Raw genomic sequence first — 27,926 nt, 5'->3', positions numbered from 1 at the left:
CAGACAGGTATTCTTTCAATTATGATTCAAAATAATCAAAGGGCACATTGGCAACATTTTATTACTATACTGAAATGTACTGCATCATGTTGCAACGTATTTAGAAGTTGATCTGACGAGATTAGGCCTATATGTGCAGCACTCTCATAGAGGGAAGCCAAGTAGTAGTACATTCTCTATTTGTTGCAGAGGTTCAAGGTTCAAATCCGACTGGCATATCAATCATCGCCCCGGACTTACAAACTCATATACACATGCAGGCCAGTGAACGGTCACCTTGAGACAAACAGGGGCAGATGCCCATTATGGGCACCCATCGAGTGTCTAAGATGAGATATGATACAAAACACTTGAGTCACTACTGGTTAGAGATCGCCCCAACCCACAGGTTCACAAATACTAGCCACTCTTACACTGCAGTTTGAACCTAGAAATTGAGTGTTCAACTTCACATTATATTCATTAGAAAGGCCTGTGACAGAGGTGCATCCATTTGAGCTTATTTGTCTGAAGCTTGCACATCTACCTGGTCTCCATTTGACTTTGTATTGTCTAAGAAGTCCACCCACACCTCCACATCCACAAACTCCTGGGAGTTGCCGCGTTTTGCCTCACAGTTAGAATTTAGTTCCTGCTTCACACTGCCTCCATCTATGTGAAGGTCCGATTTTGGAGTTGAATCATCTTCAAATTTAACCTTCACTTCTACGCTCTTCACTGTTACTTCTTCACATTTCACCTTCGCCTCTTCATATTTCACCTTGATACCTTTCAAAGTGTCCAGGCTGGGGTTGTCTTCTGGTTCTTGTTTCATGAACAATGGGGTCATTGCAGCACTTTGACTTTCACAAGCTGATTTCAGATTACACTTCTTGTGGATTTTCTGATGCGTGTGTGTTCTCTGGTGTTTTTCAAGATTTGATGACTTTGCAAACACCTTCCCACACAGAGTACACTTGAAAGGTTTCTCTCCTGTGTGTGTTCTCTGGTGTGATTTAAGAATTGATGACTTTGCAAACGCCTTCTCACACACAGCGCACTTGAAAGGTTTCTTTCCTGTGTGTGTTCTCTGGTGTTGTTTAAGAGTAGATGAATCTGAAAATACCTTCCCACACACACTGCACTTGAAGGGTTTATCTCCTGTGTGTATTCTCTGATGGGTCTGAAGATTTGATGACTTTGCAAACGCCTTAACACACAGAGTGCACTTAAAAGGTGTCTCTCCTGTGTGTGTTCTCTGGTGTTGTTTAAGAGTAGATGAATACAAAAATGCCTTCCCACACACACTGCACTTGAAGGGTTGATCTCCTGTGTGTATTATCTGGTGGGTCTGAAGATTTGATGACTTTGCAAATGCCTTCCCACACAGAGTGCACTTAAAAGGTTTCTCTCCTGTGTGTGTTCTCTGGTGTTGTTTAAGAGTAGATGAATCTGAAAATGCCTTCTCACACACACTGCACTTGAAGGGCATCTCTCCTGTGTGTGTTCTCTGGTGTTGTTTAAGAGTAGATGAATAAAAAAATTCCTTCCCACACACACTGCACTTGAAGGGCATCTCTCCTGTGTGTGTTCTCTGGTGTTGTTTAAGAGTAGATGAATTAAAAAATGCCTTCCCACAAACACTGCACTTGAAGGGTTTGTCTCCTGTGTGTGTTCTCTGGTGGGTCTGAAGATATGATGACCATGAAAATGCCTTCTCACACACAGTGCACTTGAAGGGTTTCTCTCCTGTGTGTGTTCTCTGGTGTCTTTGAAGATGTGATGACTGTGCAAACGCCTTCCCACACACAGTGCACTTGAAATGTTTCTCTCCTGTGTGTGTTCTCTGGTGTCTTTGAAGATGTGGTGACCGTGCAAATGCCTTCTCACACACAGTGCACTTGAAAGGTTTCTTTCCTGTGTGTGTTCTCTGGTGTTGTTTAAGAGTAGATGAATCAAAAAATGCCTTCCCACACACACTGCACTTGAAGGGCTTATCTCCTGTGTGGGTTCTCTGGTGAGTCTGAAGATTTGATGACTTTGCAAATGCCTTCTCACACACAGTGCACTTGAAAGGTTTCTCTCCTGTGTGTGTTCTCTGGTGTTGTTTAAGAGAAGATGAATCTGAAAATGCCTTCTCACACACACTGCACTTGAAGGGCATCTCTCCTGTGTGTGTTCTCTGGTGCTGTGTCAATTTTCCAGTACGATCCGTGATGTTTACATGCTGGTCGCATTGTTTCCTTCTTGTACTGAGCTGTGCTGAGTGCCTTTGCTCCATCAGGCCAATTCTGCAGAGCGAGGGTCAGCTGCAGACAGAAAAGCATGTCCACACCATCTATGTGAGTATTGAGGCACAGAGGAATGCATATAAACACAGTCATACATGACTTACACATCTATACATATTCATATTTTCATCATATAGTGAAAGAGATTCCCCAATTCATCACAAGGGCTGTTAAGGCACACAATGAGAGGGAAAATGGTCATAAATATGCCTGGACACCCTAGTGTCTTCAAAATGAATGTTTACCAAAAACTCCAAGCACATAATTTTGGTTGTCTAGCTACGACAGGAATATTTATTTAAGAAAAATTAGCTAACATAGCAAAGGCTGTTGAAAAGAATATTATTTGTATTATGCAGAAATGTATAAATTAATGTTCATTTGCAACTTAGAGGTGTGAAGCCAGGCTCAAATGAGCTTGAATGCGAGGATGAACAGATATAACTTCAGCTGAATATGTGCAGTGTTAATTTCCTGACCGTTTACATTCTTATAAAATCTTGTTCTGTACCTGTTGAATTCCATGACGAAATGGGGCCTTGCATATGTTCTACAAAAAGATCACCTCCCTGGGAAAATCTTGACTTAAAACTTTTGTGACAGCGGGAATTCATATTCTTTGGTTATTTCGGTAAAGTCACGTAGATAGAAAATAATAAAACAAATAAAGTGAATATAAGAAAAAAAACGACTAATGTAGACTGTAGCCTGGTTCTTAGCCTTGGTGAGCGTACTGGCAGTCTATAATGTAGACTGTAGCCTGGTTCTTAACCTCGGTGAGTGTATTGGCAGTCTATGATGTAGACTATTGCCTGTTTTTTTGAGGAGACCTTTGCAATGGACTAGACCTTGGCGATGGACACTCACAGCTTTTTATGTAAAAAAAGTTCAGGCAGCTTCCACATAGTGTTAGAGAGCCTAATGAAATAATGCTGCTAGACCAATTTGAAGTGAGACTTTGGATGCCAAACCAAAGCTGGTCGTGAACACATTAACCAGGTATAGGAGCTCCTCCACCACGTGTAGAACGACCTGATTATTCATGGAGAGCTGAGTAGGTGCAGTGTTGTATGACATTAAATTCCCAGGGAGGTGTTCTTTGGGTCTTTCGGTAAAGTCACGTCACTTAACCGAAAGACCCAAAGAATATTAATTCCTGCAGTTACGAAAACTTTAAGTCAAGATTTTCCCAGGGAGGTGATCTTTTTGTAGAACAGATGCAAGGCCCCATTTCGTCATGGAATTCTCCAAGTACAGAACACGATTCTCCAACTCAATCATTGAGTAGTCATGACCAGATCATCAACATGCGTATGTTGTATGTGTCGGGTTATGAAATTTTGATAAAAATAATAAAAATTAATAATTTTCCAAAAAATGCGCAAATCGCATTAATTATGTTAATGTGTGTATTAACATGCATAAATTATGATGTGTGTAATTATATGCATAAATTCTGATAATCGCGGAGATAATCGTAGTAATTTATGCGGATGCTTGCGATTATGTTAATGTGAGCAGTTGTGATAATTAAGCTCAGCTTCGTTTATCCATTGTTATATCAATCAGGATAATACGATTATCATCGATTAAACGTTTACCGACTATCTTAGTGTGTGTTATGATATTTTAGGTCTCCATTTTCATATCTCATCGCAGGATACAGTTATCAAGCATAAGATAGTTTTGCATGGACTTAGAAAGAAGCACTCGAACAGTTGGTGTTAAGCAATTTTATTCTAAACAAGCACATGACACTCTCTTATCCGAAAGCAAGTATACGTCAATAAATTCATGGACAAGATTATGCAGTAACGAAAATGAATGACTAAAAATACTTCTTCATTGGCGTGATTATGCAGTTAACGAAAATGAATGACTAAAACATTTTTTATTCATGTAACTCGACGACAGCAACTGCTTTGCACGATCAGTTGATATTGAACACACCACCTCAAAATGGCAACCCTTTTTGAAACGCACAGACAATTTTTTTTTTTAGTCTTATTCGTGTGCGTGCTGTGTGTGCGTTGTCCCCTTGTAATATTAATTAATTCTTAGAGCCGGGAGTTGTGTCGTTAGCTTGTGTGGTGTGGGAGGATACAAACAGCGCCCAGAAGTTTTCTCTGGGTTGGGCGTGGCCGCCGCGAGCCCCTGCTGCTCCCTCGCTCGGCGTGTCGCTCGGCTTGTGCGCTCTCTCTCTCTCTCCACTGCTGGACGACGAGTTGGCACGACGCTCAATGACGCCCGGTGACGTCCGAGTCGTGCTGCTCTTGCGCTCTCTCTCCCTCTACTGTTAGATGACGAGTTGGCATGATGCAGTCCTTGAAGATGCTCGGTCGCTCGGTGGCACTCGGTGGCGCTCGGTGGCGCTCGGTGTCGCTCGGTGTCGCTCGGTGGCGCTCGGTGGCGCTCGGTGGCGCTCGGTGGCGCAGCTCTGCTGGCGCTCTCCTTCTCTTTCTCCCGGCTGATTGTTCGTTAGCGCAACTCCAGTTGCAGCTGTTGGCATTCGCTCTCAAAATTTATAATTGTATTTGCACACCTCTTAGCCGACTGTGAAAACTTAGTACAATCAACTTATCGCAATCCTTGACTTTGCGAGCAACTCAACACATCAGGATAACTGTAGAAGAGAACTTTCAGCGATACTCTCTCGGCTCGTGCCGACACCTCGTCCCTCCTCTCTGCGAGACACGACACCCATGGTTGGTGTCGGTGCCTGCTGGCAAGCTTCTGCCCCAACTCCCTTCACGAGCCTCCCTCGCAAAGCTGCGTCGCAAGCCGAGTCCCAAGACTGAGCACGACTCGACCCAGACTGCCTGTTAGCTGTGTGCGCCCGTGCCTAACTCAAAACGTGACTCCCCTCTGCGCATTCCTTGCGAGCGGGCAACAAAAAAACACAAACAGAGCGAGAAGAAGCAGACACCCCCGCGACCCCTCCTCGCGACCTTTCCTAACCCTCCAAGCATTCATGGGCCATCTGTTTGTGCAGTTTAATGGCCGTTTCACAGATTCCTGGTGTGCTTGTAGTGGGTTGTTTTCATTATTTAATTTAAAAAAATATATATATATAGATATAAAAAAATATATAAATTTTTTTTTTAATTATTCTTAATATTAGTAACGGAAAACAGGGCATAGATGTAACAATCCGCCCTTTTAAAAATTATCAGTGGTTGATTCGGCCACTGGCGAATTTTTAAACAAAGTAAATGCCCTGTTTTTTTTCGTTATAAATCCATCAGCCGCCCTCACTCTCGGCGGTTATTTCTCACAACGCGCGCGTATGTATCACAATCTTAACATGGTTACATTTGAAATAAGCAAAGAAATAAAACACAACGTTAAACATTGGTACTAATCCATAACGCATTCCTTCCAAATCGCGCGCATATGTATCACAATCTTAACATGGTTAACATTTGAAATAAGCAAGGAAAATACAACAAAACGTTAAACATCAACACCACAAGTTACATTGATTCTCAACCATCATAACTACGGCGGATATTAATTTTTTTTTATTTTTGTTAAATCCTGGGAAACGCTAGGTAGCGGTTTCGAACGCATTTATGCGTTACCTTCCTCATATTACCTCGTCGCCATAATTTTTCCAAGCTCCGAGTGTCTGGTTTACCACTTATCACTTTGATCATTCGGTCACGGTTTTCCGGTTCGTTTATGTAATTTAACCTCTCACTCTCTCGCGTCGTGGGAGTGTGTGGTGTAAAATTGTGCTGCACATAATCAGAATTCGCGCACACAACCAACTTCTGTACTCCGTTATCAATGGCATTCGCTCTCTCTGCGATTACATGCACATTTGCCGAGTCAGCGTGTCGATTTAATTCCGTGCCTCGTAATGTTGCCCTTTTGGTTTGTACGAGTGGGTTGGATTTCAACGTCATGGACATTCGTCTCCATTTCAGCACTCCGATCCACATTGATTTTTGTTTCATTTGGATATTTTCCATTCAGAGGCTCACGCCTGTACTTCCCAGGGTGGGTCTCTGTGTTCCCTCTCCCTGCACTATTATCGCTCTCTTTTGCGACGCGTGGTACTGTTTTCCCTGTGCGCTCTGGTTTTCCTCTCTGTCTCTGCTGTCTGTTATCTACTGTCCGATCACACTTCAATTCAGCCCTGTCCTTGCATTCGATTTGCGCATCATTTACGGGAGCACTGTCCGCGTTTCTTACCGCATCGTATGCATTTGATGTTTCCCGGTTGTGGTGGTATTTGCCCGCCCTGTCACTTGCAGCCTGCTTGTATTTCCCAATGAGGCCAGGGTTTAACAAAACTTCAGCGTGCGTGGCGCGTATGGGCTGCTCGCTCTCAATCACTGTGGGTGGTTCATCACGTATTTGGACCGCATTCTGTGTTATTCCTCTATTCCCTCCTGGTATAGCCGGTGGAGAAATTGGTCGGAATTGGACCGATTGTGTTTGACCTCCCATCCTGCGATTCTCGTACATTTTTGGCCCAGTGTTACTCCCATTTGGGTGCTAAATTTTTCCTGGATTGTTACTTTGCCATTTTTGTGGGTAATTTTGACCTTGCGTATGTCGGGGCATGGGGTGTTGATATGATTCTGCCCTTGGTCTCCACATTCTGCGATTCTCCTGAATGTTCGCCTCCGTACCTCCGTAGTCTGTGTACCACCTTCTCGCTAGATGGTTATCTCGACATCTTTGTGTGTAATTTCGACCTTGCGTGTGTCGTGGCATGGGGTGTTGATATGGTTCTGCTCTGAACCTCTCCATCCTGCGATCTCGTACATTTTTGGCCCAGTGTTTCTCCCATTTGGGTGCCAAATTTTTCCTGGATCGTTACTTTGCCATTTTTGTGGGTAATTTTGACCTTGCGTATGTCGGGGCATGGGGTGTTGATATGATTCTGCCCTTGGTCTCCACATTCTGCGATTCTCCTGAATGTTCGCCTCCGTACCTCCGCAGTCTGTGGACCACCTTCTCGCTAGATGGTTATCTCGCCATCTTTGTGAGTAATTTTGACCTTGCGTGTGTCGTGGCATGGGGTGTTGATATGGTTCAGCTCTGAACCTCCCCCTGCGATTCTCCTGAATGTTCGCCTTAGTGCCGCTCTCATTCTCGTGCCCCCCTCTCTCTGGGTTATTTTGCCATGTGTGCGTGCGTCTTTGCTCCTCCCTGCATTGTAGGACTGCTCGGTGATTTTTATTCCTCTCTGAGAGGCTGGGTTCCTTATCCCTCTCCCTGTGTTCTGGATCCGAATTATGATTCTTAGCTCTGTATAACCATGCCATGTACGCCTTGCTCTCTATGCGGCGTAAGGATGCGGTTTCTGGATTCAAAACCATTCTCACCCTTTCTGTAATCTCTGGGCTCAAGGATTCAAAAAACATAATTTTGAACATTTTATCTCCTTCGTGGTATTGATTCACATCGCCTGCGTAATACGCTCTTTTAAATTGTAAAAGGTAGTCACGTGGGTCTTGGTCCATGCCCTGGGTCATCGATTTTACCGCATAAAACCCCTCAGTGAGTGTCGAATATTCTCCAAACTTCCGAATCACTGCCAGGCTCAGTTGTTTAAAATCATTTCTAACCTTGTGTGGTAGTGACTTTACCCATGGGATAGATTCTTTATGTAAGCTCCGTTTCAACAAACTCGCTTTTTCATCCCGTCTCCTCAGCCCTCTAATCATTGCCTCCTCTTCTACTGTTGCGATATGTGTGTGTATATCCATGGATTTATTGTGTGGGTCAAAATCGGGAATTCTGACTAGAGCCTTGTCCATCAATTTAAGGGTTTTACTGTTGAATAAGTATTCCGAAAGTTGATCGCCGTCAGCGTCATCATAAAACAAGTTATCATCAGGCAATCTGTCACTTTGGTCTGTGCTGTGTCGCTCGTGTTTCAGCGGCGTGCATTTTTTGTGTGCGCGCCCAGTGCTGTGTCGCTCGTGTTGCCATTTCCCTTCAGTTTTTGCCTCTGCCCTTAGTGAAGAATGTCCTGGTAGCTTTACTTTAACTTTTGTGCGATCAGTCCCTGGACTCTGTCCATGTACCCAAGAGTGTGATTTAATGTTACTTCCATATTTATTCTGTGGATCAACGTCTGTGAGTTTCGCTGGTGTCGCGAGCACTGATTTCTCCTCCCTTACGATGGTGTGAGGACATTTTTCCTCGTTTATTAGAGACGATTTCTCTCCCGTTTCCTTTCCAAATTTTTCCTCATTCCACAATCCCTGTCTGTATGCCTGTGTGGGAAGGCATGAGTCCTGTCCTGCCTTCTCTGCAGTTTTTGCATCGTGTTCGCCTTCGTTACATTTTATCCAGTCAATTAGTTTCCCCCGAGGTGTGTTCCTGTTATCGATACAGCTCCCTTCCCATATGTCTCTCTGACTGTACTGCTTTGTAACAGATCGGTTGGTACGTTTTAATACGAGCTCCCAGTATTCCGTAATCCATTCAAAAATTATTCTTAATCCTAGCATCTCAAGTGGCAGGAGTTACTTTGACCTTTCCTTTCAGAGTGCATATAAAACAATTATCTCACAGAGTGTGGTCAGTTTGACTCGAGCTATTCTGTAATTTTCCGATTCAGAGTGCGTACCTCTAACACCATTTATCACAGGATGCAATCGGTTTGATACGATATTATCTTAATTCCACTGTCTTTTTTTTTTAAACGTGCTATTCTGGGTTTTAACCTCAGAGGGCGTTTTTTTTTTGTTTTACGCCCGTTTACAATCACCATGCAATGTTCGATCACGATATTCTAGTTAACACGTAGTGATTCATTCCTTCATCCATGCAAAACACTGTCTGCAAGAGATCCCGGACGACGCCACCCATTATGTTGTATGTGTAGGGTTATGAAATTTTGATAAAAATAATAAAAATTAATAATTTTCCGAAAAATGTGCAAATCGCATTAATTATGTTAATGTGTGTATTAACATGCATAAATTATGATAATGCATGTGATTATATGCATAAATTATGATCCTCGCTGAGATAATCGTAGTAATTTATGCGGATGCTTGCGATTATGTTAATGTGTGCAGTTATGATAATTAAGCTTAGATTCGCTTATCCAGTGTTATATCAATCAGGATAACACGATTATCATCGATTAAACGTTTACTGATTATCTTAGTGTGTTTATGTTATTTTAGGTCTCCATTTTCACATCTCATCGCAGGATACAGTTATCAAGAATAAGATAGTTTTGCATGGACTTGGAAAGAAGCACTCGAACAGTTGGTGTTAAGCAATTTTATTCTAAACAAGCACATGACACTCTCTTATCCGAAAGCAAGTATACGTCAATAAATTCATGGACAAGATTATGCAGTAACGAAAATGAATGACTAAAAATACTTATTCATTGGCGTGATTATGCAGTTAACGAAAATGAATGACTAAACATTTCTTATTCATGTAACTCGACGGCAGCAACTGCTTTGCACGATCAGTTGATATTGAACGCACCACCTCGAAATGGCAACCTTTTTGAAACGCAAAGACAAATTTTTTTTTTAAGTCTTATTCGTGTGCGTGCTGTGTGTGCGTTGTCCCCTTGTAATATTAATTAATTCTTAGAGCTGGGAGTTGTGTCGTTAGCTTGTGTGGTGTGGGAGGATACAAACAGCGGCCAGAAGTTTTCTCTGGGTTGGGCGTGGCCGCCGCGAGCCCCTGCTGCTCCCTCGCTCGGCGTGTCTCGGCTTGTGCGCTCTCTCTCTCTCCACTGCTGGACGACGAGTTGGCACGACGCTTGGTGACGCCCGGTGACGTCCGAGTCGTGCTGCTCTTGCGCTCTCTCTCCCTCTACTGCTAGATGACGAGTTGGCACGACGCTGGGTGACGCCCGGTGACGTCCCAGTCGTGCTGCTCTTGCGCTCTCTCTCCCTCTACTGCTAGATGACGAGTTGGCACGACACTTGGTGACGCCCGGTGACGTCCGAGTCGTGCTGCTCTTGCGCTCTCTCTCCCTCTACTGCTAGATGACGAGTTGGCACGATGCTGTCCTTGAAGATGCTCGGTCGCTCGTGTCGCTCGGTGGCGCTGGGTGGCGCTGGGTGTCGCTGGGTGTCGCTGGGTGTCGCTCGGTGGCACTCGGTGGAGCTCGGTGGCGCTCGTTCGGAAGACTTTGACTCTCTTTCTCCACTGCGGGATGACGAGTCGGTTTTGGTTGATGCTGGTTGATCTGGGTGTGTATTAGACACACGGCACATTCGATGGCGCTGTCCTCTTCCTCACAGCCGTTTGACCAGGCTTTCTCCACTGCTTCGCGCTCTCTGCTTTGCTCGCTTGGTCGACGCTTGGCGATCTCCGCCCTTTTACAGGTTGATTGCTTGTCATCAGTCGTCACTCTCTCTGCTCCGTGCTTCCCTTGTTCGTGCAGTTGCCAGCTTCACTCGCACTTAACTTCGTTCTGCGAGAAGCGACACCTGCTATCGGCATCGGTGTTTCGTTTCCTCACGACGCTCCGCCAGCCGGAGCACGGCTGAAACCCAGCCGCGACCCAGGTTGAACTCAGACTTCTGCGACTCGAACGACCCCTCCTCGTTCCATCACTTCTCGAGGCACGATCTGTCCCAGCTCTCTTGTGAGCCCCGTCGCACCGCTGAGCGCGACTCTGACTGACTGCACTCAGACTGTCACCTTAACGACGTCTCGTCGTCCCATCTCTCCTCGAGGCACGATCTGCCCCAGCTCTCTTGCGAGCCCTGTCGCAACGCTGCGTCGCAAGCCGAGTTGCGAGACCGAGCACGACTCGACCCAGACTGCCTGCTCGCTGTGTGCGCCCGTGCCTAACTCAAAACGTGACTCCCCTCTACGTGCATTCCTTGCCAGCGGGCAACAAAAACACAAACAGAGCGAGAAGAAGCAGACACCCCCGCGACCCCTCCTCGCGACCTTTCCTAACCCTCCAAGCATGCATGGGCCATCTGTTTGTGCTGCGGGGAGACAAAGACGGCCGTGTTTAACTCAAACGTGAGCACCCTCTCCTCTCTCCGCGTCTCTTGCGAGAGAAAACAAACAGAAAAAAAAACAGATGTTCTCGAATGTCAGCACAAACCCCCCCCTTTGTGACCTTTCTGCTCCCTTCTTGCTTGCCCTGCGTGGGTCATTCTGAGGTCAGACCCCGCTGGAAGACAAAGGTGGTCGAGGAGATGTATGCGATACATTTATGTGGTCCTGTGTGTTACATTTATTCTTGAATTATATTTATTGAGTTCCTTCGGTCTTAGTATTGTGGTTATCATTCGTCTATGTTTAATGAATATTCGTAATGATCCTCGTCACATTATTATTTTGGGGCTTCGCCAAGTTAAGTTCTCCAGAGATTGGTGTTTTATTCTGAGTTATATTTTAATGTCCTGAGGTTAAATGTAACTATGTTTCCACTTAAGCTTTCTGGAATTCGTACTCTTTAGTTTTTCGGAAGGTCGTGTAGATAGGAAACATATAATTCTAAATGATATGTATGTGGTGAATACGAGTAATATAAGATAATTACTAATAAAAAAAAAACCTATGGTTTGTTGGTTATTTCTCTTTGTTAAGTTTCTACTTTTCGGTTAGGAAAACGTTAAGAAAACGCGAGTGGCAACCGTTATTATCCTTTACTCTGCTCTGCACCCCCTCCGTGCATCTCAAGATGTCTTGGGAGGTCAGGCCATCGATCTTTGTCCATCTGGATGTCTCTGACCTCTCTGTGACCGAATTCTTATCATTTTAACCGCCCTCCATGTTTCATGGATTCCTGGTGTGCTTGTGAGTTGTTTTCATTATTTAATAAAAAAAAAAATAGATATATAAAAAAAAATCATATTTTTTTTCTTCATTATTCTTAATATTAATAACGGAAAACAGGGCATAGATACAACAACCACTATGTACCGCCATTACGTTCCATTGAGGTGTCCCGCATCAACGAATTAGTTGCTCTGGACATTCTGGGCCCGTTTCCCCCGTCGGCTAGGGGCAATAAATACCTTCTGGTCGGGGTGGAATATTTTTCTCGATGGCCGATGGCCTGGCCTCTACCCGACCAAACGGCTGCGTCCATCACCGACGCTTTCTTGAACGGGTATGTCATGGATAAGGGGGCACCTGAGAGGCTGCTCACAGATCAAGGGCGGAACTTCTCCTCTAAATTGCTTAAGGAGGTTTGTGACGCGCTGGGCACAAAGAAAATTCGCACTTCCCCATACCATCCGCAAACGGATGGTATGGTGGAACGATTCAACCGTACCCTCTCGGCTATGCTTTGTCACACGGTCAGTGAAAACCAAACCGATTGGGACTTGCACATACCAGGCGTCTTAGCGGCATACCGCATGGTTCCACACGCGTCCACGGGATACTCACCATTTTTTTTATGTATGGCCGTGAAAATGTTCCACCCATGGATGTGCAACTGGTTAAGCCGAGTAAACAACCGTACCGCTCCTTGCCTGATCACGTGCGGGACTCGCTTGAACGAGTTACGGAGGCGCGAGAGGCTGCCAGGTGTGCGACGGCCCGTGCCCAGGCAAGGAACGAACGGTATGCGCGTCGACTCGCATGCCTTGGTCAGTGGGAGACCTGGCATGGCTCCACTGCCCCCAGGTGCCGGTGGGCACATCCCCTAAACTGCACAGGCCGTGGCGGGGGCCCGTAACGCTGGTGGATGTTCGGAACTCACAGAGTATCCGAGTTCCGTACAGAAAACGTCGGTGGTATGTTCATTCCTCGCGACTTAAACCCTATGTTGATACGCGTGTCGGTCCCTCATTCCCACTAGCTGACTTGCCGGGTTCTGCCAGACCGATTACGCCGATTGCCACGCCCGTTGATCCCAAGGGGGACTGTGTTGTGCCTCCTACAAATGAACAGGTTCTGAGGGCTGAGGAAGCCCCCGCTGCCCCCCTCCAACGGGGACTGCCCTGGATATGACCGAGAACCAACAACCTTCTTCTTCTTCAAGCCTACCACCTCCTGTCGATCTGAAGGCAAAGCGACCATGCGCTGGAAGCGGAGAGGGTCCCGCGTCGCGTACGCGATCGAAATCTCTCCCGTTTCGTTAACGTTTGATCGTCTAGCTGTTTCTTCCCTGTCGTTACCGCGCTGCAGGGGCGCCCTAATGTATGTCGGGTTTTTTCATGGGTGACTGTTTTTAAGTGTTGTTCGGCGCGGGGACGCCGTTTCACCCTTTATTGTTAAATGCACCTTGGTGCCCTAATAAGATGTTTTACGGAATTGGTTGATCACCCTTTTCCCAGCCGAGACGGCTGATTTTTTTCACCGGGGGGAGGGGTGATGTAATAACAGCCATAGAGGGTTCACGTGGGGATTGGCTTGCCGGTCCCGCTTTGTAGCCAATAAGGGGTGAGCCAGGGAGCATGGCCTCGGCGTGATCACGGCATGTTAGCAGGGGTGATTGGCCTGGACAATCGGGGCCTCAGCTAATGGGAAGCCGGATCAGAGGCGTGGTCCCGGGATTGACAGGGAACCATCGGGAACGGTCAACGCTGTCTACGGAGGATTGGCTGGGGGGTACCACGTGACAAAGGGATTAAGAGAGAGAGAGAAGTCGGGAGCAGACTTGGGAAAGAGAAGAGCAGGAGTCACGCGCGTACGGGGCTCTGGGTGCCACGTGCGCGGTGGGGACTTGGCGGGAAGTCTGCCCGCTTTCCATTGTCTGTCAGCAACGGGGAGTGTGTGAAGTGTAACTGTGGAAGTTGAAAATAAAAAGGACTGATTCCGGAAGCCGTCTCAAGAAGGTTTATTACATTGGTATAGAAAAAAAAGTCCAGGCAGCTCCAACATAGTGTTACAGAGCCTAATGAAAGAATGCTGCTAGACTAATTTGAAGTGAGACTTTGGATGCCAAACCAGAGCTGATCGTGAACACATTAACCAGGTATAGGAGCTCCTCCACCACGTGTAGAACTACCTGATTATTCATGGAGAGCTGAGCAGGTGCAGTGTTGTATGACATTAAATTCCCAGGGAGGTGTTCTTTTGGTCTTTCGGTAAAGCACGTCACTTTACCGAAAGACCCAAAGAATATAAATTCCTGCAGTCACGAAAGCGTTAAGTCAAGCTTTTCCCAGGGAGGTGATCTTTTTGTAGAACATATGCAAGGCCCCATTTCGTCATGGAATTCTCCAGGTACAGAACACGATTCTCCAACTCAATATCATTGAGTAGCCATGACCACATCATCAACATGCGTAACAAAGTTGACAAGCAGGGGACAATCCCTTGACTTCAGCCAGGCATCGATTAACGTATCATTGTTACTGTATGAAATGCAAATTTTTATAGGGCCATTGTGAACTTCTCAAAACACATCATTATTTGAAAATGCAACGTAATGTAATGCATGAGGCCAGAGAAAATTTCGGCCACAAGCCATGTTGAACAGGAAAGGGATCCGACTCCTGGTCACACAGCTTTAGACGGGCCTGCCTAAAATCATAAAAATCCTCAACGAATGTGAGCAGAGGCAGAGATATCTAAAATTAAAAATAATTCAAAACCCCAAACCTCTTTATGGTACTATAGGCCGTAATTACACCAAGAAAGCAGAGATTTAGTTCCTGCTGAAAATCCGTACTCCTGTGCTATAGCTGATGGACAAAAAATACAGCAGCCCCTTGAATAGCGAGGAGGTTACATTCTTGGAAAGTGCCGTGTGAAAGGTAAAATGGCGATATTTAAAACTTAAGCCTTACCTAAATAATGGGGTTAGGTAAACGGCAACTAAAATATACATCACAATTGAAATAAGTACTGTACTGTATTCCCAATAAACTAAATTACTGAAATAAACGTGGATAAACCGTATACAAAACATTCCAAGATGAGTATAAATGTATATAAATAAAGCAGACTTCCTGTGTTTTTTTTGAGAACCAAATTGCGCCAACACTATGAAACCTACACACCCCAAATTGTCCATGCGTACTCAAGGGTAAGTTATTATGTTTTCACGCAATTTTTAGCTTACCTGTTCACCTTCAGCACCTGTAACACCTGCACACTCCAACACCCCGCTGCTGCTATATTTTTTCTCATTTACTACATTATCCTTACATATAATCAGGCCTGCATTTTTGCCACAAAATTCATTCACTTCCGGCTCCTTACTGTCCTCTCTGCACACGCACGGCTCACCTCTAATATACTGTAATATTTCATCATGGAACCTTTGCCAGTACCAAAATATGAGAATAGGTTTTCCCCGTTTTTCTGGCAACAAAACAGGTGTTAAGATGTTAAAACACAAAACTGAAACCTTTTACAAGGAATTATGTGTGCATTAACCACAATACTTGTGGTCAGAATGCAAACAAAAACATACTCTGATAGAAAATGCATTCTTAATTTGAAGCTTTCGTAACTGCAGGAATTCATACTCTTTGGTTCTTTCAAGAACGTCACATAGGTATAAAATAAAATAAATCACGACGTTTCGGGCGCAACACAAGCGTCCCTCATCAGGTGGGAAAGCATGGTCTGAGGCAGATTGTTTTAAAAGGTTTGAAATGGGTGTAGCCCAAGGGTCATAAAGAAGTGGCCGGGGCAAGTGATGTTAATGTGATAAATTAGCATGTTAATGTGAAATCAAAGAGTGGTGCAATCCAAAGCGGCCTCCCTACGAGAGAGAAGGAGCGAGGCTCTAACTGGGTAAACAATAACTACCACCACGACAACAATAACCACGATGTGAACTTCTCACTTCAGATCTCCGTGAGCGCGCACAAAAATAAATCACGCTTGCTAACACAGAGTGCACGCCTGGGATACACTGCCGAGTTCATAGATGACCTCGCCACCGAGAAAGTTCAGCAGTATCTGACAAGCACAACGGGGTGGCAGCCAGATGCGAACTGTCCATATCCCCCATCTAACACCGTTGCCGAGCACGCGCACATGTGTGTGAGAAATTTGCTCGCGAGCGTGCGGAATTCCGACGGCTGGGACGGGATAGCACCATTGCAAGTCTTCTTCCAGAGGAGGAGGTGAGGGGGGGGACGAGGGAGCCTCCGGAACCCCGTGAGACAACCCCAGGATGGGTGGCAGGGATACAGACCGGCATAGGAGATATCACAGGCCATGCGACCCAAGTACGCGAGGAGGTAACCCAAGTATGCGGGGAGGTGACCCAAGTACACCTGAATGTGACCAAGCTGCAGTCCACAGCGGAGATAGTCTAGTCCGAGGTGGGAGGGCTACGCTCCATGGTCGGGGGGATAACCAGGCGAGTATCTCAATAAGAGGCAGAACTCGAACAAATGCGCACTGGGAGGGAAAGGGGGAGTGAGCAAGGGGCCTCTTATGGAGCCACCGCCCTTCCCCGTGCGTGCTATCTATGCGACCAATGGGGGCATCTCGTGAGAAACTGTCCCCAGATCGCCCGCGCGAGAGAAGCACCAGGGTTAAACACCAAGGCCTCCCTAAAGAGGGGACCACAGAGGGGTGCAATCGACGTGGTCCCAACACAAATAAACTGTCGTGATAATGGTGAGCGATTGACCCCCACGCAGATGCCGACAACAACACCCCAGAATGCGGCGACTGCGGGTGACTGGCTGCGGGAGCTGGTGGCAGGAATAATGGGGGCCACGTCGCTCGTGGAAGGGCAGGTGAACAGGCGGCGTACTCAGATTCTGCTGGACACGGGGGGCGGTAACGTCACTCGTGAGTGCAACACACTGCAGTGTGGTCGGGGTTGACATGAGCCGCCTACAGGCCTCGGACCGTGTGCTGCACACTGCAAGTGAAACTGGGATGGGACTGCTGGGGAGGGTCACCCTCAAGGGTTGCTTCGGACACCAGGTGTGTAACCAGGAGTTATACGTGTCGAGCGTGTTATGCCACGAGTGTATTGCAGGTACCAACCTCCTAGAAAAGTTGGGGCTCAACGTGCAGCCCCGCCGGCGATGCGCCACCGTGGAGGGCAGTGGATTCCTTTCTTGGGACAAGAGCCGGGTTGCCCTCCCTTCGAGCCCGTGGCCGCTATCCTGGCGTCGGCCGTCACCGTCGGCATTGGTGTTCCACTGGGTTTTCCGTTTTTCTCCCAAACCTAAACTCAAAATATAGTTGGTGGTGGTCAAACAGTGCAATGCAGGACCCTCCTGAAACATAATCTTTAACTGCTAAATAAGAAATTAAATTGGAAAACCCTAAAACACAGTACAATATTTTTATTTTACCAGGTGAGGCCATCTGAGCTGCATAGCTCTTTTTCAGAATCGACCTGGACACAAATGATAGCTCAACTTAGTCAGTTATAATATGGAAATGTATTGCAGCAAAATTCTCAAAATGCATGTTTCTAAATGTGGAAAAAAATCAATGCCACTACAGGAAGAGAGAGAAAAAAAAATGTAAACTGCAATTATAAATGCGTCAGGGTTGGAATCGAACTCAATCTTCAACGTGAAAAGCCATTTCGTTGAGCTATCATCTATGGCCAGGTGGCTTCTGACAAAAGATCTAACAGCTCTATGAGCCTTGGTTGGTAATATAGAAATAGTTGTTCATCGGTCTAAAGGGTGCATCAGCAAAACCAACTCGGCAGAACGCTCCTGAATTAGAGTGCTGAGACTCATTGTGGTCATGTACTCGAGTGTGCACCATGGTGGCTGGGAGATGTTAACTGCCTCTCCTGGTTGACAGGAGGTGGTGGGTTCGATCCCGACCCCTCCTGTATAATTGGAGTTTGCGTGTCTCTCTCTCTCCCCGTGGTCGCGTGGATTTTCCTCCGGATCCTCAGGGTTTTCCCCTCCACGTTTAGAGTCAACATCACCACGCGTTTAGAGTATTTGACCGACAGACATTTCCACACGTTGATAAGCCACTTTGTTGTGGGCAGGTCGCTTCTGAAAACAAGAGCGGTATAGCAGCTGAAGTGGGCTTGGCCTGGTAGGATAAAAAAAACTGTAGAAATATTTAAAAGAAACAAAGTTTCAAAGTAGTGAGCCAGATGAAGACAAATTAAACTTAAGCAGAGAATTAAAGCAAATGCAATCAGGCGAGGGCAGGAGGCAAGGCCCCGCATGGCTAGGCCCCGCGTTGTAATGTTCCAACCTGGACATCAATTCCATACTCGCTGCTACTCAATTGATATCCCTACGAGAAGAGCGAGGCTCTACCTGGGTAAACAACAACCACCACGACAACAACAACAACCACGATGTGAACTTCTCACCTCGGATCTCAGTGAGAGCGCGCGGTGCAGCAGCTTCCGGATATATCGTGACGTCACGCGGCAGCAGGAGGTGACATGACGTCACTAGCGGGGTTCAGAACAATCCCCTCCCCCAACAAGCAGCTGTGTAATTGAATAGATTATGTTAATAAGTCGGGCCCATGTGGGGTGATTGGGCTTGGCTGGTAAACCCGTTGCAATGAACTGGCGACGGTATTCCTGAATAAATTATGTTAATGCACGCCAGGACCTGGGCGTAGCTTTCCCCAAAAATGATTTTTACTGGAACGGAAATCGACAGTGACCAAACAGACGTGACGTCACGCTCAAAAGCGCGGTAGAGGGGGGGCTGGGGGGTTGAATACCTTGGTGACATGACGTCACTAGCGGGGTACAGCTCTCCCTCGCGTCTCACGCCGACAAGTTAATGAGTGGTGACGTCAGAGAGCGAGGTCAGGGTTAGAGTTTAAGTTAATTTAGATTACATTTCTATTGTTGCCTCTCTTGAACAGAGACCCCTTGGGTGCGTGAGCTCAACAACAACGTGAACATTATTGTGTGTGTACACTATGTGTGTGTACACTGTGTATGCAATGTGTATGTGTACACACTGTGTGTGTGTACACTGTGTGTGTACAAACTGTGTGCGTGTGTACACTGTGTGTGTACAAACTGTGTGTGTGTGTGTACGCTGTGTGTGTGTACAAACTGTGTGCGTGTACACTGTGTGTACAAACTGTGTGTGTGTACACTGTGTGTATACAAACTGTGTGTACGTGTGTTGGGGCCGCTGGCCCCCGAGGCCTCTCCCTGGTCCGCAACTCCGCGAGCTCGCGTGAGAGGCATGGCTCGTCGCCGGCTCCCGTACGCCTGTAAACACTGTGTTGCCTCTTCGCCAATCACACGCTCTGAACGGGGGTTCAGGGGCCGGAGGGCGAATGACGTTGCTCGCACCCGCGCGGCCTCCGCGAGCGGGCGGGAACGCCCGTTTAAAGGGACCGCGGAACGGGTGTTTCAGGTGGGTGTGAGAGCCCTCACACCGCACAAGTCTCCGAGGTGACAGACGGAGCGGGTACCCGTGGACACACTGACCACCCACGTTACGAGCGCCCACACGCGCTTTCACCCACTCGTAAAACCACACGAGGCTGCGATGGGTTATTAATGATTTATTATCGGGCGACTGCGATTTACTGTTGGGTCCGTATCCATCGGCGAGGTAGGTCTACGCTATCATCCCAGGGTCTGTACCCAATTTATCTGATTTGATAGGTTCTAAGCGGTACTGGTTCCTCTAGCCTCTATCCCAATACTCCCTTTCCGCTTACTCACGGTTAGATGCCCACGACGTTCCATTGATTTCGTCCTCACTGTGCACCTCGACGCGTCACACGGACGTCCGAGTGGCCGGGCTGGAGACCGTCCCATGGGCTGACTTTGGAGCAAGAGAACCTCTACCTGTCTGCGCTCCCCTATTATCGTTTATCTACATCAAAGGCCTCCGACCCGGCGCCCTCTCTGCCAATCAGGTCGCCCCGCCCGTTAAGCCGCATTCCAAGGTTTTCTTTACAATGGGTTTGCCTGCCGGCTGTGGCGCCGGCGGCGGCCCCTGGGCGCCTTTGTTATGTCAGTTAGCTGCGGCTTGTCGTAACAAGGCTCGCCGCGTGCTGCGGCGCGCCGGCAGTTCCCGAGCACACCGCCACGCCAATCAGCCGCCCCCCCCTCTGGCTTCCCCTTAGTTCGTGGTTGTGGACCCCTGCCTGCCTCGCCGATACGTGTGTGGGGGGTGCGTTTCAACCGCGGTGGCTGGGCAGCCCCCCGCCGGTCACAGCGCCGCGTTGCGAATTAGCATCGGGGGAGGTCGTCCAATTCCCTGGCCGCAGGAAACCGTGAAGATTATCCCTACGAGGGCTTTCGGGTGAAAACCTGCCAGCCAGGGGACCTCCCCTCGGAGCTCTATGGGGGGGGGAATTGAGTGAGGGTGTGTTTATGTGGGGAGCGGTGAGGGGGAAGCGGGGTCGGCCCCGTCGCTTGGTGGTGGCGAGGTCGTAGATGGGGCGCCCGCCGAGCGGCTTTGCGGCGGCGGCATCACACGTGTGTGTACACTGTGTGTGTGTACACTGTGTGTGTGTGTACACTGTGTGTGTGTACACTGTGTGCAAACTGTGTGTGTGCGTGTACACTGTGTGTGTGTACACTGTGTATACAATGTGTATGTGTACAAACTGTGTGTGTACAAACTGTGTGTGCATGTACACTGTGTGTTGGCACAGTCGGGGGTACAGGTGGTGCATCGGCCAGTCAGCTGAGTCAGTCGACCCATGGCACCTGGGTCTACCCCATGCACATAGCCTGGCACAAGCGCTATGGTGACGTCACCGCCACTTAGTGGCGAATGGTGGTGGTTGTTCTTGTTACTGTGTGTGTCCGGCAAAACAACCCCCTACCTCCTCGTGGTGCCGGACGGGCAACGTTATCGTGGACAGTGCTGTGGGGGGAGGGCCAATTCCAATTAGACTTTCCCCTGGGAGCTCTGGACGGATGCGAGGGGGTGGTACCCCTCCACCTTCAATAAATTACCACTAAACCACGTCTAAGATATCTAATTAATAAGCTTTTGCCGGAGGCTCCAGGGGGACAGGCGTCTATGACATCTCCTGGCCAAACCCTATCTGGCGGAGCCAGGAGATTGAATTTCTAACCTCGGGTCTCCTCCAGAAACAACAAAAAGCCACTACGGATGGCCACGTGGAATGTTCGAATGCTCACTGCGGAGGAGAGGCTGCCACTCCTCTGTCGGGAGCTGGACCGGTACCGCCTGGATCTCTGTGGCATTCAGGAGGTCTGGTGGATCGGCTCTGGCTCCTGCCACTATGAGGGGTGGACAGTCCTCTAATCGGGGCAGGAGACTACTAAACAACAGGGAGTGGCTCTTCTTCTGAACAAAACAATGAAGGGGGCGTGGAAGTGTGGTGGTGAGGTGTGGGAATCTGTAAGCCCCAGGTTCATTTGGGCTCACCTTCCCATCAACCGGAGGTGAGGAGTGGTGGTCGTGGTTACTTATGCCCCCACCGAAGACGAACATGCATGGAGGAATGCAGGCAAGGCCGATGAGTCAGATACCTTCTATGACCTCCTGTCACAGGTGCTGGCCAAAGTGGCCCCTCGGGATAGAGTCATCTTGTTGGGTGACTTCAATGCCCGAGTTGGTCATGATGCTGGCACCTAGACTGGAGTGATTGGACGGCATGGGCCCGATCAGCTCAATAACAACGGTACGAGTCTGCTAGATTTTTGTGTAGCCCATGCATGGGCTTGTACATACCAACACGCTGTTCAGGAATCGGCACATCCACGCAACATTATGGATGCATGCCGGGTCCAAGCAAGAACATCTGCTGGACTACATAGTGATGGATCAGCGGATGCGGGCCCATGTCCTTGACACCATGACCTACCGTGGAACTGATCTGCCCTCTGACCATCGACTTGTAATCTGTAAGATGCGCCTGCCATTCTTCCACTCCGGTGGTGGGTGTACATCCAGGACCCCATTCCAACCTAAAGTGGCTTGGTCTCAGCTCGCTGATGAAAGTTGCAGGCGAGAATTTCATCATCGCTTGCGACTGGGGTTGGCATCATCCCCCACTCCTCCAAATGTGGAGGGTAAATGAGTGAGGTTTAGGACTGTGACTCATGCAGCTGCAAAGGCTGCTTTGGGTACGCGGTCCCGACCTCCCCAGACACCCTGTCTGACAGAGGAGGTGTTCAGGATAGATGAGAAAAAACAATAGGCCCACTCTAATCATCTACAGCATCCCACATCAGAGAATGAGGAGGCTTACCGGAGCCTTCGCTCCAAGGTTCGGAGAGCTGAGGCACTGCAAGGATGGGTGGTGGTCGTGGGTTGCTGTGGAGATGGAGTCTGCCTTAATGGCCCGCGATCACAAATCCCTATTTAACTCCATCAAAAACAGTAACCTGCAGTGCCACACCTATTACCATCATTAGGGAAAAAAACGGTGATCCAATTTCCGACCGCCAGGAACAGGTTTGCAGATTTGCTGAGCATTTCTGTGAGGTCCTGGGGGAGGGGAAATTCCTTGACATGGGAAACATTGTGGGACAAAGTGAGGATGACGCTTCGGAGGCTGCGGTGCCCCAAATATTTCAAGAAGTCACCCCCTGTGAGTGGCTGACTGAGGTGCCATTAGTTGAGGAGGTACTAAAGGCAATCCAGAATCTGAGACCAGGAAAGACACTGGGCAGAGATGATCTCCCAAGCGAAATGCTGAGGGAGGGTGGCGTTTGTGTACAAACTGCCCTACATGACATCATAACAACAGTCTTGGCCACTGGACGGGTTCCGCAGGACTGGAAGGATGCCTTGGTGGTCCCCCTATTTATGAAGGGGGACCGCACAGACTGTAACAACTACAGGGGCATCTCACTCCTCAGTGTGCCGGGAAAGGTCCTGGCAAGGATTATTCAACATCGCCTTGCTAGTCACGCTGAGGAGAGGCTTGCAGAGCCTCAATGTGGTTTCAGGAAAGGGTGGTCCTGCACGGATGCCATTTTTTCTGTCCGTCTGCGACAGCAGAAGTGTAGGGAATTCCAACAAGACCTACATCTCTACTTTATTGACCTGGTCAAAGCCTGTGACACCATCAGGAGGCCTGGGCTCTGGGTTGTTCTTCGTGCTTTCGGAGGCCCTGACCCTCTGCTCACGATAATTAAGGACCTTCATGATGGTGAGCGGACCCGGGTAAAACTACGTGGCCGGGAGTCGGAGCCATTCACTGTACACCTTAGGGTGTGACAGGGATGTCCTCTGGCTCCCACATTATTTAACTTTTTTACCACGTAGTTCGTGAAGACTTCAATGGCTGTTCCCGAGGAATTACCATATGGTACAGATACAATGGGAGGTTGATCGATGCCCGGATGCGGTCAAGGGATGCCTCCCTATTGCTCAACCATGTTATGTATGCCGATGCTCTGGTGATTGCTGCTCACTGCGGCTGAACCTGGAGCTTGCCACTAAGAGGTGGGGCCTTATCATTAGCCCCACCAAAACTAAGCACCTGCCTGGGTATTTTGTACCATCGAACAATCCACCCCCACAACTCACAATTGGTGATGCGGCAGTTGTGGAGAGATTGCCGAGATTCCAATACCTGCCCAGTGTGCTCATGACCGGCTCCGGTTTAACAGCAGAGGTCTCACTCCAAATCAGTGGAGCGGCATTATCTTTTCATCAGTTGCGTAATGCTGTGTGGAAGCTACCTGGTCTTTCGCTCCGCATGAAGCTCCAGGTCTTCTCGGCCACGGTAATTCCCTCCCTTCTCTACGCTTGCGAAACATGCACCCCCCTAATGGAACATCTTCGCCAGTTAGAAACATTTAGGCTGGCCTGCTAACGATCCTTTCCTGGATTTAACCATATATGTGTGTGTGTGCGTCTAAGTTGATGTGTTTCTATGTGTGTGGGTCAATGTATGTGTGTAAGTCCATGTGTGTATCTTCCTTTTTCGCCCGATCAACGCCGGGTACTTACCGCTAGTCTAACCTATAAGACTCATTTTTTGTCTGTCTCTGTCCGTCCATCTGCGTACGCTCACGGGGGATTTGGCTCTCGGACCGTGGGGTTTGTCGCGACGTTTTTTTGCCGGGAGGCACGCCCCGAGCCCCGTGGTGGGAATAGGCATTTCCGTTTTTCGTCCCTAAATTTTAAAGCGGTTTAATTATCGATTCAGTGCGATTGCTCTTTATTTATTTATTTAGCACGCCATTGCGCATGTGCGAGACGCTGACCGAGGGTTGCAACGGGCAGCGCGCCATCGCTGCAGGGTGGACGCCATTTCTCACTCGCGTTAAAAATTATGCGCACACATTTACACGCGACGCTGAGGTAAATACATCAAAGTTTCACGTCCTCTTTTCTCTCCCCCCACCCCAATGTGTGCAATTACTATTGAAGTATTGGAAATGACGGCAGGAAACTCCTTGACGGGTAACACACTTTTTATTAAATCTTGACTTGTCACGATACAACGTGTGGTCTCTATTCTTCTGACTGCACACTTCACTTAGCTCGTGTAGACTCTCTGCCTCTGGCTACACTCTTCACTTAGCTCGTGTAGACTCTATGCCTCTGGCTACACTCTTCACTTAGCTCGTGTAGACTCTGTGCCTCTGGCTACACTCTTCACTTAGCTCGTGTAGACTCTGTGCCTCTGGCTACACACGCATCACTCGTCTCGTGTAGACCCTATGCCTCTGGCTACACACACATCACTCGTCTCGTGTAGACCCTATGCCTCTGGCTACACACACTGCATGCTCACACTGCATGCTCACCCTACACTCCGCCTCTGGGTTACACAGAGTCCCGGTCCCCACAGGACAGCGGGAATGGGTACCGCAGGGCCCTATCTCTTCCTCTCCGTCTTCGGTCTTCGCTGGTTACACTCTCCCCGTACGCCTGTGTGCATCACCTTATATAGTCCCTCCTCACGGGAGACGGAGCGGATGCGGACCTCGACGTGAGCATCGCTCCTTAGTGAACCAATCACGACGCGCTATCTCTACGATCCGTTTTCCCCCAGCGCGTGTTTCCACTCCCCAACCAATCACGACGCGCTGCCACCCGATCACTCCCTCTCAAGCGCGTCACCGGCACACAGCCAATCAGCACCACATAACCCACGACCCCGCGCTGACCCCTGATCCTTCACCGTCAGCGCGCGTCACCACACACACAGCCAATCACTACGCGCTGGCACCCGATCGCTACCCCAGCGCGTATCACCACTACATCACCCCCTCCCACATAGCTCGCAGCCGGCCCAGCTGCTAACCAACAACATCACACAACGTTAACACAACAAAACCCCCACCCCCCAGTGTGCCCCGTAACGCAACAACAACAACACAACAGCAACCTATGTACAAATTGACAACTAACACAAGAAAAGTCAACAACAACACACACAACACCTCGATAAGAAGCTATATACAGCCCGACGAACAACACAATAAAAGCGATTTCCAGAAAATGAACGCGCCCAGCGTCTCTGTGACTAAACGCAGTGACGAGGCGCTCCAGCTTCCTCGACTCCTCACATGGTAGGTCATAAAAAGTAGCGCGACCTGGCGCGAGTCCGTCTGGCCGGTCCGTCATATGGGACGGGACGCTGACGACCGTCCGGTGGCTCCGGCTGCTCTAGACGGCGCGGATCGGGCCTGAAAGGACCGGCCCCGCCGCGAAGATCCGGCCGCCGGTGGTCGGCCGCTGTCAGTTCCGAGACATCTGGGAGGAGATCAGGCGGAAACATGTGAGGATCAGGCAGAGACATTTTCCCCTTTGGGTCGTCGGTCACGTCACATGCTCGGCCCTCACGACACAAGGGGAGGCCATATGGAGGCGAGAACGGTTTCAGTCGGGAGGGGTGGACGTACCACCGTCGCTTTCCCCATTTTATCTGAACGCACTGGGGGCGTGCAACACGCACGACCTCCACGGGTCCCCGCCATGGCTTCAACAATTTAGGCGACGTAGCCAAAGGTGCCTGAGGGCAATGCAGCCAGGCCCTGTCACCTGGTTTCCAGTCGTGCACGGACACCTTCCGTGCACGCAACCGCTCGTTAGCAATTTGGCGAGCCCGCGAATTAAGCCGTGCGGCCTCCCTTGCCTCTGTCAGCTTATGAATATTAAATTTAATATGTTCTGCCAATTTTGAATTAGTTCGTGGTGCGGATAGGCCAAGCTGCGTTTCCATGGGCGGGTCGGCTTCCCGACCGTATATCAGATAGAATGGGGAAAACCCCGTCGCTGCATGGGGGGCCATTCCATACGCGGCGAGGACCCCCGGGACCTGCAGGTCCCAATCAACATGTGCCTCACACACCCGCTGGCACAGCATAGAAGTCAAAGTCTTGTGGAGTCTCTCCACCATCCCGTCCGTCTGCGGGTGGTACGGGGAGGTACGCACCTTCTTAGTACCCAACAGATCGCACACCTCTTGCAGCAATTTACTTGAAAAAATTTTCCCTTGGTCGGTCAGCAAGCGTTCGGGAGCCCCCTTGTCCAGGACGTAGCCCTGGACAAAGGCGTCCGTCACAGCCGCCGCCGACTGGTTGGCGAGTGGCCACGCCATAGGCCACCGGGTAAAATATTCGACCCCCACCAACAGGTACTTATTACCCCTAGGCGTGACTGGAAAGGGCCCCAGAATATCGAGCGCAACGAGCTCGTTAGTGCGCGAGACTTGAATAGATTGCAGCGGTGGATTAGCTGCCACGGCGGTGGTTTTCGCCTGGCGCACTCAACGCATCCCTTCAGAATATTCACCACGTCACTCCCCATCCCCGGCCAATAATAGTCACGCTGAAGCAGGGCAAGCGTTTTGTTTACTCCCAAATGCAAGAGGCGTTCGTGTGCGGCCAAAACAACTTTCCCCCTCACAGCGGAAGGCACCACAAGTGCATGCCGCCGGGACAAACTGTCCCATCTCATTAACATGGCTTGTTTAAGTACGTAGGAGCCAGTTCGCTCCTGGTCCTCTTTGGGACCCCCCACCCTGCGGCGCAATGCTAGCAGGGAGCTGTCCGACATTTGGAGACGGCCCCACTCACTCAGCGACAGTGAGAGCAGCGAGTCCTGACCCTGAGAGGTAGCGGGGACATCCCCGATTGGTGCGCCCGCGGTCGCAGCCAATGCCCCCATATCTTCCACAACCGGCGGTTTACAACGCGCCGATCCCGATAGACACGCACATTTCTGACAAGGCAACAATCGCGACAGGGCATCGGCATTTGTGTGTCGCAACCCCTTACGGTATGTAGTCGTGAACTGATAGTCCTGGAGGACTTCCAACCACCGTGACAATTGGCCCGAGGGTTGGGCGACCCTCAATGAATACTGTAGCGCCGCGTGGTCCGTCCGGACCGTAAAGTGACGACCATAGAGATACGGTCTGAACTGTTGTACAAAAAAAACAATGGCAAGCAGTTCGCGACGGGTGACGCAGTAGCGCTGCTCCGCCGGAGACAACACCCTGCTACCATAAGCGACCACCCTTTCGACTCCCCCAACGACTTGGGATAGCACCCCCCCAATGCCCGTGTTGCTAGCATCCGTATCTAGCAAGAAGGGACTCGCAAAATCCGGATAGCGCAAGGGTAGGGCACCCACCAAGGCGTCCCGGAGGGAGCAGAACGCGGCCTCCTCCTCCGGTCCCCATCGGAACTTCACTCCTTTCGCCGTTAGAGCGTGCAAGGGTTTTGCAATAGTGGCGAAGTGCTCAACGAATCGGCGGTAATACGAAGCAAACCCGATGAAACTGCGCACGTCCGAAACTGACGTGGGTGTCGGCCATGAACTGACACAGTCCGTCTTCGCGGGATTGGTAGAGATCCCCGAAGAGTCGACAATGTGACCCAAGTATCTAACGGACTTACGA

General features: G+C 49.1%; 1 protein-coding gene across 3 annotated transcripts in view; it reads right to left on the bottom strand.

Annotated features, from left to right (window-relative positions):
- LOC144953546 (uncharacterized) overlaps window positions 1-27,926 on the bottom strand; it is a 253,823-nt gene that overhangs the window by 13,561 nt on the left and 212,336 nt on the right. The window contains exons 1-3 of one of the 3 annotated variants that reach the window (XM_078884095.1): window positions 18,463-18,558; window positions 17,151-17,334; window positions 20-2,288 (exon numbers count right to left, since the gene is read on the bottom strand). In XM_078884095.1, coding sequence (XP_078740221.1) covers window positions 500-2,260 — 1,761 coding nt within the window. In that variant the 5' untranslated portion in view covers window positions 2,261-2,288; window positions 17,151-17,334; window positions 18,463-18,558 and the 3' untranslated portion in view covers window positions 20-499. Of the gene's footprint in view, window positions 1-19; window positions 2,289-17,150; window positions 17,335-18,462; window positions 18,559-27,926 lie in introns of those variants that run through there. The other 2 variants (XM_078884097.1, XM_078884096.1) reach the window with 2 other exon arrangements.

The sequence above is a fragment of the Lampetra fluviatilis genome, chromosome 78, assembly GCF_964198595.1.
Source record: "Lampetra fluviatilis chromosome 78, kcLamFluv1.1, whole genome shotgun sequence".
Classification (NCBI taxonomy): Eukaryota; Metazoa; Chordata; class Hyperoartia; order Petromyzontiformes; family Petromyzontidae; genus Lampetra; species Lampetra fluviatilis.
This window is presented reverse-complemented; position numbering and strand designations above follow the sequence as displayed.